This window comes from Littorina saxatilis, linkage group LG2 (genome assembly GCF_037325665.1).
Source record: "Littorina saxatilis isolate snail1 linkage group LG2, US_GU_Lsax_2.0, whole genome shotgun sequence".
In the NCBI taxonomy this organism is placed as follows: domain Eukaryota; kingdom Metazoa; phylum Mollusca; class Gastropoda; order Littorinimorpha; family Littorinidae; genus Littorina; species Littorina saxatilis.
This window is the reverse complement of record NC_090246.1, coordinates 15,937,443-15,948,281: the sequence shown is the minus strand read 5'-3', so window position 1 is coordinate 15,948,281 and position 10,839 is coordinate 15,937,443. Positions and strand designations below refer to the sequence as shown.

The 10,839-nt window shown below is 38.6% G+C and overlaps 1 protein-coding gene across 2 annotated transcripts in view; it reads right to left on the bottom strand.

Annotated features, from left to right (window-relative positions):
* Window positions 1-1,723: 1,723 nt before the first annotated feature.
* LOC138958314 (probetacellulin-like) overlaps window positions 1,724-10,839 on the bottom strand; it is a 130,742-nt gene continuing 121,626 nt past the window's right edge. For both annotated transcript variants that reach the window (XM_070329424.1, XM_070329425.1), the window contains exons 7-8: window positions 9,017-9,110; window positions 1,724-7,569 (exon numbers count right to left, since the gene is read on the bottom strand). In XM_070329424.1, the coding sequence (XP_070185525.1) occupies window positions 7,504-7,569; window positions 9,017-9,110 (160 nt within the window). In that variant the 3' untranslated portion in view covers window positions 1,724-7,503. The remainder of the gene's footprint in view (window positions 7,570-9,016; window positions 9,111-10,839) is intronic.

Below are 10,839 nucleotides of genomic sequence, written 5' to 3'. Positions count from 1 at the left end.
CTTTTAAATCATGTCTGCAGCATTTCAATCCAGGAACTTCAAGGGGGGGAAAAGTTAAACGATATTTACAAAATTTAGAAACATTGAAAAGTCTCAGCTATGAAAATAAACGGTCTGTGGTGTAAACTCTGGAGGGTATCTTGCCGTTTTCATTGATATAAACAATTGCTGTTTATACGTAAACCACGTCAATTCTTTGACAGTCTGTAGTAAAAGACAATAACAAATCGCGAACAAATGACAAAACCCAATAGTCAGAGTTTAAACAACAAAACAAACAATCTTCAACGAATGCGTAAGGTGCGTCTTTGAATGCAAATATATTGATGCTATTAACGTAAAACAACGGACACCATTTCTCTGCACTCTCTCAAAATCTAACCAAGGGAAACAAATTCTTTTTGCAAAGTCACATTTTACACGATTGCTTCCCTTCTTACGTCTGAACTCCTTCATTGGGATTCAGGCTTCGCTGCACAAAAACATGCATTGTGTTTGGCACCTACTTCAGCGGCCAAACTCAATCTTAGAAACTGTTGCTATTCGCTTAGGCAATGTTACTCTATCATTGTGTTATTAGAAGTCGGACAAAATGTTATGCCACTTATATATCTTTAGGCCTGTCGATAAAACTCGAAAGAAGCAGCATCGAACAAAAACACAACTGGTGTGGCGAATAAAGTTTGCTTAGAAATAACACGTCACTCAAAAACCAAATCTCCATTCCAATAAAAATGAAATAATCTGAAGGTATTTGTCTTTTCGCCATTCTGTGAAGAATCAATCAATGTTGAATGTTTAGCCAAATCAGACAGTTCGTTTAAAAACGCAAACCTTCCGGTGTAAATGATATCGCAAGAACATCAGTTCCGTGTAGGTTTTTATATGTGTAAGTAAAAACCTTCCGCAGAGATGCATTACAAAACACTTGAGCTTACTGCGTGGTGTGCCGTTTTTGTGTGTGTTTGTTTTTGATTGTTTTGTTGTTGTTGCAGAATTGATTTCGTGCACGTGTGATAATCTGCGAAATCATTAAACAAAAATGCCGCTCCGCACAAGAACATCCCAGGCTGATGATCTTGTCACGTGTCCAAGTGAGCTAAGATGTTATCCCACGTACATATCTGGACAAATAAGTGATGCTTTTTCATAATCGTATGCATGGAATGAAGGTAGTTAATGTGAAATAAATAAAACATGTACATGCATAGACTGTGAGACAGAAATTACTTGAAACATGCAAAAAGATAATTAGACGACAGCACCGACTGTTTATATTACATCCACTGTGTCGCTAAGAAGATAAGTAAAAAATAAAGTCAAGCTTAATAATCGTAATAATGTCATGTTATACCGTGTATTGTAGACATATCACATTGTTGATATATACTTTGTCTGGATTAACACGACTACATGGATCTGTTCAGGCTATTACACACCTTAACGACATCATTCACTTCAAGTTGGACCACTGCGTGTGCTACTTTTCATTTTGTTTGTTTGTTTGTGTGTGTGTGTGTGTGTGTGTGTGTGTGTGTGTGTGTGTGTGTGTGTGCGTGTGTGTATGTGTGAGTGCGTGCGTGCGTTCGTGTGCGTGCGTGCGTGTGTGCGTGCGCGTGTGTGTGTGTGTGTGTGTGTGTGTAATCTGCATACGTTGTGGCATAACCGGTCTTACATTTAATTTAGATCAAACTGAGGCTATGTCGGCTGTTCGAAAAAAAAGAATAGATCGACTAGTAAATGACTTAACAAAGCACAATCAAATATTTGAAAAAATTGTTTAAAAAAACAAAATATATATTATGGGAACAATGTGCATCCTTTCTGATGAATCACGGTTACACAAGAATAAACTTTTTTTTAAAAGACTAAAAATAAAAAGACAGGCTTCTCCACATACCCCAAAAAATTAACATTAAAAAAAACACCGATATCTTCATGAACTACAACTTGTTTTGTACCCATTGTTCGATTCACTTCCTAACACAAATATCTTTATCACTACACACAAATGTTGGTGACAAAACTATCGCAAGATAAACAAAACGTATGTCGTGCCATGGCAAGGCAGGCATGACTAACAAGCGTATTTATCATCAAGTATGCAAGGAAAACAAAGTAAACAAAGTTAATTCGAACGTCTTTTGCATTGCTACCACACACACACACACACACACACACACACACACACACACACACACACACACACACACACACACAGATACAGCCACATCGTACTCACACAGACACAGACCCCACATACACAGGCGCAGATACTGACAAGAACACATACTCACAATCGGACACGCTGACACATACCGACACACACTCCGGCTCAATCACAAACGTACGCCTTTTGCCCTTTAAATAAATCCATGGCTTTTGTGTTGTCATGTTGCATTCCAAAGATTGAGGTTTGTCACAAGAGACAGCAAGAAATGTGACGCGCATGTTTATTCTTTATAATTGATTCAAAATGGCATGAAAATCAACCATGACATCAAAACAGCGGTAATCAAACACATGTATGTGCATTATCCTCCTTTTCTGGAAACAAGACAGCAAGTCAGCATACACCTCGGTATGTTGTGGGCAACAAATGTTGGGTATAAAAAATCGGCAATAATAAACATTCAAAACCAGCAATGTACCCAACTGGAGAAGATGACGCGCAGTTGTGTGCAATCTACTAAAATGCACACAATAAATAGTGATAGTAAAAAGCACCAGTAAAAACAAAAACACAATAGTGAAAAGAGTTATTCAATTTCATTTAAATCAAGGTTAACAAAACAAACAAAAACGTAAAAAACTTGAAATTTACTAGAAATGAATAGATCTATGTAACATAACAATCGGCACCATCAGTACACAAATAGTGAATCAATAAATAAGTATATAACTAAACAAAATAATTATATCAACAAACACAACAGACAACGCAAAATGGAAAAGTAAATAATACTTAACGACCAGTTTGAGCGCAGTACATGCTGACAGATATTCACATTAACATTGTAACGTTGACATTGTAACATCAACAAGAACGACTTTCACAAACAGACAAACAAACAACACACACTTTCGTGATGTTTTTTGCGGTCAATATTGAATGGAAAAGTTCGAGGCCATGGCAACGGACTAGCGCCAGAAGTGAGAATTTCAAGGGAAAGAATTACATCGTTTAGGCAGACAGTTGCTAACATTCTGCTGAAATAGTAACGTAACATTCAGTCTTTTGGTGTAAGCCTGCTACCGGAAGTTTGAGCAAATCCGCGAATTATACAGAACGCATTGAAAACAGGCCAAGCTCACTCATTAGAAAAGGCAGAAGAATAAAAGCATCAACACATGCTCATCTCATTCGTGCACCTGCAAGGAATCTGATGCCGAGATGACACGGATTCTGACCTTTAGCTTTTCTGTTCTTTCTTTTTGTTTGTGTTTGCTTGGTTACTCAAACTACCGGTCTTAATAACCGAGACCATCCATTGCAATTCTCGCTTCTGGGGCTAGTAGGACACCATACGCAATTAATAACAGCGCTGCAAAAACAACAACTTTGTAATCCATAGCATAGCTTCGAACAACACCAACAACAGTTTTTAATAGTGCAAGAAAGCTGTCATGGTAACGAGAAATTCTCAGACAAGATTCAACTCACACTGAAAGTATGCACGGTTTGTAGGCATCCATTTATGTTCAGCATGGCGACTCACACAAGATCTGAAAAATCTGAAAGATCAGACTCCAAGATCTCAAAAGCCTGACAAAGTAGTTCTCCAGGCACATGGTAGGTAGATAAGTATAAAGTCGGTTGTTTTGAACAATGGTCCTTGAACATGAATGTTAAATCCAACAAATAAGTTAAGCAAAAAAAGGGTAGTATCTAAATAAGGAAGAAAGAAGCCAGACGGTTGACCAAATAATTTCGAAATGTATTCTGCACTGCGCAAACAAAACCTGCATGGACTTAATGTTTATGAAAACACATCTGCATTACAAATTATTTTTTCCAATGCAAACTAATGACCAAATGCCAACTTCTGTAATTAGCCAGCAAATCATTCAAAAGAATACTAAACAAACGAACACACAACAAAAACACAAATCGCGTCAAGTGATATCAAAACATCTATTAAATCTGTCGGGCTGAAACCAAAAGAACTGGGATCAGTCATCATCGAGACTTCTACGATCTGGTTAGCCGAAACCGGTAAACCGAGACGGGTTGCGCAGGTCTCGACAAAGCTTGCCAACGTAGGACCTGCTTTTCATAAACCGGTTTTTTTCATTCTAAGACATTACTAGAGTCAACTTAACATACCTATTTATTTTTGGAATCAGAAATTAATAAGAATACAATGTAATCATTTTTAAATCTGCTTTTGGTATTTTGTTTTCAACAAGAATGTTAATTTTAAAGGTTCAAAGCTAAAATACAATCCCATAGTCCAGACCGGTTGAAAGAACGTTTGACAACAAATTCAATTACTTTGATTTAAAAACTTGGTCAAAACAGTGCGGTCTCAACCTTTTTAAAAAGCGTGATATGACGTCATCAAGACAATTAGAACAAAAAATGAAGAATAAAACCGTGGGAGAAAATTCTGACAGAATGATGAATCCATAGTTGTATCAATATTTGTCCAGTAGTTTTCAGGGAAGTGCTTCATACACACACACACACACACACACACACACACACACACACACACACACACACACACACACACATACACACATACTAGCATATCGTCTCGATTCCTATTTTTTTCTGAAAATATTCAGTCAAATCTTGACTTAATGTAACAACAAATGCACAAATAAACAAAACAAAAAGAATGTTTTTAGATTACTGACTGTGATGAAATGTGAGGATCTGTTTTTGGACGTTCGATCATTGCTGGTGCAGATGTTTTGCAGTTTAAATACACGATATCATATATATTGTTAACATATTACTATCAAAGCAACCAAAGTAATTTACCACAAGTAAAATTCAGGTCGGGTTTAATCGGTCTATGGTATAACAGCGCGTGATAGTCTTATAACAGTTAATCGATTCGGAATCAACTACGTAATTACGGTCAATGCCAAAGTTGTGAGGTTTAATTAGCTTTTCATGATTTTATTGGGATTTTATGTGACAATGTACATCTTCAGAAATCATGTATCAGTAGGAAGCTTGGAGAAAAAAAGAACAAAATGTGCGTGGCAGTGAGTTCTGTAATAAATTTGGAAAGCATGACAGCACAATCAAACTGTCTTAGATTATTCCATGGAAAATACAGCCCGCACATTTGGGGTCACCTGAACCCGTGAACGAGATTCATGCAAAACGTTCGTGCTCAGCTGAGCAGTCTATGTACACAGTATGATTCCATTAAATCCCATTGATGAAAGTCGTATGAAGCTTTGCCATTCATTGTTCTCACACACACACACAAGTTCACAAATATGGAAAATAAAAGCCAAAGTCTTTTAACACAGCTGAGTGGAAACCGTCGAATGCTTTACTGCTTTAAAATGTTTCCAGTCTTCAACAGTGTGCGGGCGAGCTACGCGCGCACATGTCTACTACTAAGCAGTAGTTGCCGCAGAAAGCAATGCATACGTTCGCGTGTTCAATTCAGCACAAAGTTCACATCTGTGATTGACGTTTTTGGGTTTAATTGTTGCATTGCTTGAAGATGTTAAGTTGTGTTGTGTCGAGAAGAGCTGAAGCCAAAAAGGTGGCGCCAAGTCAGTTGAGAAACAGTGTCAGGCCACAAGTCGCTTTGAACAGTGACAGAAACGAACAGAGACAGATTGTGTATACGAGTATGCCCTTCTTGGAATCGAAGATAATCTGAAATTTTTCCCCCTACGACATACTTTCTTTGGGTTTGTTTCACTGGTCAAGGATGGAGATGGATCCTTGCCCAGCGGAGCCACCATCAGAGTGCAGCTGGGTAAACACAGCATCAGAAACTTCTCCTGATCAGAGTTGCAGTTCACTGATGATTTTTGTTAGAGTCAGTCCCTGTTTAGCCCACATTCATTCTTGGAAAACTTTGTCAGCGTAGACCCAACACATGCACATTTACATAACATTTCACATATGATGGCTGTCTGTGATCTTGGCCCTACCTTTGCTAAGTCAAAGCACCAAAGCAATACTACTTCGAACATGCACTGCAAAGCTCAAACATGATATGTGTATGGTTATTAGGTTTCACAATATCAGAACGACACAGTGTCAGTGTGCCAAGTAGTATCCGGCAATACAAGTCACATCCTTCCAAAACTTGGGTAAGAAGTGCACACAGAGCTTCGGCTTCACCAGTACACGAACACGCATGGACTAGTTAGCTCAGTGCCATTTGTGTAGTGCCACTTGGAAAACACTCTTCTAGACCAACGTCGTACTGATGTGAAACATTAACACAGCCATGAGGAATTGGTATATTACCATGTCTCTGCTCAGGATATGGACAGTGTCATCCCTTTGTAAAACACCAGAATGGAATCGCCCGTCCGACATTTGATATGCTTTGTGCACAGGCCAAAAGGCAGTGGCGTTGAGTGCCGACAAACTGTCATGGAGTCTCTGTAACCTCACGTGCGAAATACAAATTACATCTGTTGGTTTTCGAGGTAAGAGACAGCATATGCAGGCGCACCACCGCTTGATATCATCACTGCTGCACTGTACATTCAAAAAACGAAGACAGTATCGGCCAAGTTGGTAACTTCAGACGACACCAAATCTTGGAATATCCACAAATATCTATACTTTTTGTTCGTGCGTATGAAGGGACAGCACTATCCGCAGCCAATTCCGGTTTCCACATAAGCAGGCTGAGTCTTCCTTGGAGAACACACGGAGAGAAGGGTCCACTCTTGAACTAGGATGACATCTTGGCATGTCCTGATAAAAGCATCACAATCCTTGCGTAAGCCCATGCTCATAGAAAGTTTCAGCTCTTTTCACAAACCTCAGACCCGTACTGAATACATACACACGAAGATCAGTGAAGGTTCTCAAAACCGAACAATCCATTGCAAAGTAGTACCCCTGCTTCAGACTGACGTTTCCAAGCGGACACGCACAGAATCACTGTAGACTCACAGAAAACAGCGATTCATTGCAGGGCTATGCGTTTAACTTAAGTTTCCGACTGGAGAGAGACTCACACAGGTTCCCAGAAAATAGCATTCATTGCAGGGCAGTACCCCAAGACTGAAGTCTCCATAGTAGACACACGCAAGGGTCACTGCAGATTCTCAGAACGGAACATCTACTCCCGGGCAAAACCCAAGACTGAAGTATCCGAGTGAGCACACACAGAAAACAGCAATCCATTGCAGAACAGAAGCTCTGCATCAGACTGAAGTTTCGACGACTGGTGCAAACTGCCCAGGCTTGGCTGCGGAGGACTGCAGGGTTGGGGTCTCTGGGTTTTCAGGGCTCCCACAAGAAGGGGCTGTCTCTGTCTCGTGACTGTCGGGGTTCCACTGTCATACGTTGGTCTCGGGGGACTTCTCCATTCCGTTAAGGGCAATGCGCTCAGAGTCGGTGTGCATCTGTGAAACAACGAAAGGAAATGGTCAATAAACATGAAAGTAAGAGTAAACAAACCAGCATGGTTAGTTAATGGAACGTTTAATTATTAACAAAACAAAACATTCACAAGTAAATACACACAATGGGTTTTATTGTGGACAGACACACGAACAGTTAATATGAGATGAAAACAACTTGTCTGATAATGTGTTGTTTATCTCGTCATTGTTGAAAGGAATTTTATACGTGTTTGTCTCAGGTTATAGAGCATTTATTTCACGACATTAAAGACAATGTTCTACGAGCGTATTGGTTGGCTCGCGAGCAGTCAAAGTATGTCCTGTCGACATAATGCTACACTGAATTAGTTGCATTTTTTTTCCCCTTTTATTGTTACATGTTTGTCTACCATAATTTACCATTATTATTTTGACATTATTTCAAATTTGTTATATTAAAATCGTCCGCCAAATTTCATTTGCTCTTAAGAGTACGCTCATAAGCCTAGCTTGTTGTGCTCCATGTTCCTTATTTCATGTACGCGGTAATAGTACCAATGGAATTTATTGAATAAACTTGTTTAAACCAATTAGTTGCATTCTCAGCAGAGACACATTACATGATACAGCTTGATATACGGGCTATTTTGCCCTTAACTACCATGTAGCAGTGTGCACTTTAATACAAACATCTATTAAGAAAAACGTGGATGATACCGACCTGTATAACTCAATTGCGCTTATGAAAGCACCACAGCTATATCAACAACCAGGTTGTCATGTTGGTAGTTAAACTTTCAATTATGCATTCAATCAATCTATCAGACAATCAGTCATTCGAACAATCAATCAACAAACCAATCAATTGGTCGATCAATTAGACAGCCAAATAATACTCACAATCTTCTAATGTACATTTCATTTTCCAATATACTATTCAAATCGTATCTATCACCATACTTATATTTACTAATACACATTTTTGCTATCAAAATAATGTGATTAATTACCTTATTATTTTGGCATATATTACTAGGTTGTGAGTACTGTGTAAGTCGAGATGAGGTGAAGTGAAAAAAAAAGAAAAAAAAAAGTTTGTTCATGGAACGTTTGGTATTTTGACACTACAAGAATGTTTGTTCATGGAACGTTTAATATTTTGACACAAGAATGTTTGTTCATGTAAAGTTTGATGTTTTGACACAACAAGAATGTTTGTTCATGGAACGTTTACTATTTTGACACAAGAATGTTTGTTCATGGAAAGTTAAAAAAATAAAATAAAAAAAAAAGACAGCCAAATAATCAACGTACTCCCTCTTTAATGATCAATAAAACAATCAATCAATCGACCAATCAATGAAACAACTAATCAATGAAATCACTCACTCCTTTGTGATCAATCAATCAAGCAATTAAGCGAGCAAGCAAGCAAACAATCGATCAATACAACAATCAATCAACTCACCCCTTCCTTCATGAGAGGCTGGGCAGCATTGCCGTTCATCTGAGCTTCCTGATCTCCTGTTCTGCTCCTCTCCTGCTCTCGCTTCCTCCTTTTCCTGGTGACGACACAACACACCCTTTGTGAATAACATGCTGGTTATCACACAAGAATAATATCTTTGAAGTAAAATAGTCAAAAGAGAGTCTGACACCGGTGTAACACGAGAAAATTACTCCCACGAAATGTTTACTCCGGAGTACATTTTTCGAGGTGTAAACATTTCGTGTTACACCGGCACTATATTAGGCTGTATTATTACCAATGCAGTGCCCCATATGGCTTTTTGACCAATCAGGACGGATTCTAGGTGACCCTCTAAATGTTATAACGTTCAGGCAGGGACCCGTTTTGTTTATCAAGCTAAAAATGAACAAGACAAAGTAAAAATTTAAATCAGCAATATCAGTGTGATTTATTCTAAAGAATGACACTTCAAATGCTGTCAGATAATACTCTCTTTATCTAAAAAAATACCGAAAAGCGAGTTTTGTCGGTGGGTGCTTTAAGGAACAGTGAGGCACCGCCAATCCTCTGAGTGTGCAATGCCGACTCGCTCACCTGAAATCTAAATTATCAAAGTTCGGAAAAATCAAGTGAAATTGGTTCACTCGCTTTACGTCAAATGTATCTTTACGTCATTTCCCATCCGTCTGGAGTCGGTTCTAAATCTGTCGCTCTCTGTTCAACAAGAAAAAGCGAAGCAACCGAAACGCATGTTCAACATGGTTTGTTGTGTGTCAAACGCATTTGACCTGTGAATATTCATCACGTAAGGTGTGTTACTCTGATTGGCTGACCCAGGTCACGAGAATTCTTTGACTGACAGGCATAATCAGGTAGGAGCGCTCCAGTTCCCATTCCGGCTGTTCTGTCTAACTCGCGAGGACGCTTCGAAATTTCTTTTGGTCGAATTAAACAGCAATAAAACCGTTATTTCTAATATGCTGACTGTTAGCAAATAATAACAAGACATGTCTCACAAACACTATCAGCATTCGCCTAAAAGGCTCATGCTTGATATCTTTTTTCTAGACATGCATGTTATCATTTGCTAACAGTCGGCGTATTCGAAATAGCTCATAATAATACTGGCTGTGCAATATATTGGCTGCTGGCTGTGAAGTAATGTTTCCCTACTTTAGGTCGGGACAATAACCTCTCAAGTCTTGAGCCTGTTGACGTTTTTGTGTCGTTGTCTTGTGGAGTAGGTAGGCTTTGTTTTCATATTTTGCTGAGATTTTCAAGACTTGCTTCGGTAAATGTGTGATAATAAGCTAACTTTAGCTAGTTACGTCTACAGTCAAATTTACAAAAAAAACTACAACCGTGTTTTGTTTTGAAAACATGTTTTTACAGGTGTATCATTTTTTTTTAAAGACTCCGCAAGCTTGTCTTATTTACATGTGAATTAAAGACCTTGCACTTATAATCCCCTTCCACATCTCTTCATCTTGTCCTAATCATGGGGAAATCTGCATATGCAGGTGAGACGCCCAAGATCATGGTTGTGCCACACAGTTTTATGCAAACTCGATTTTCAAGTGTTTTTGACAACAGTAAAAAAAATGTATTGTGCTTACTAATAACAAATAACTAGAATGGTTAAATTTTTGGAACGTTTAATTCAGGACAAAACAATTAACACGTTCCCAAGAACCTCGAGCTAACGGCCCTTTAAGTGGACAAAGACGAGACACGACAGAAAACAATAAATAAATATTGCTGTGACTTATTTTAGAATGTCCCCAGGATGGTCGTAGCAATCAATGTTTTGGTTTGTTATT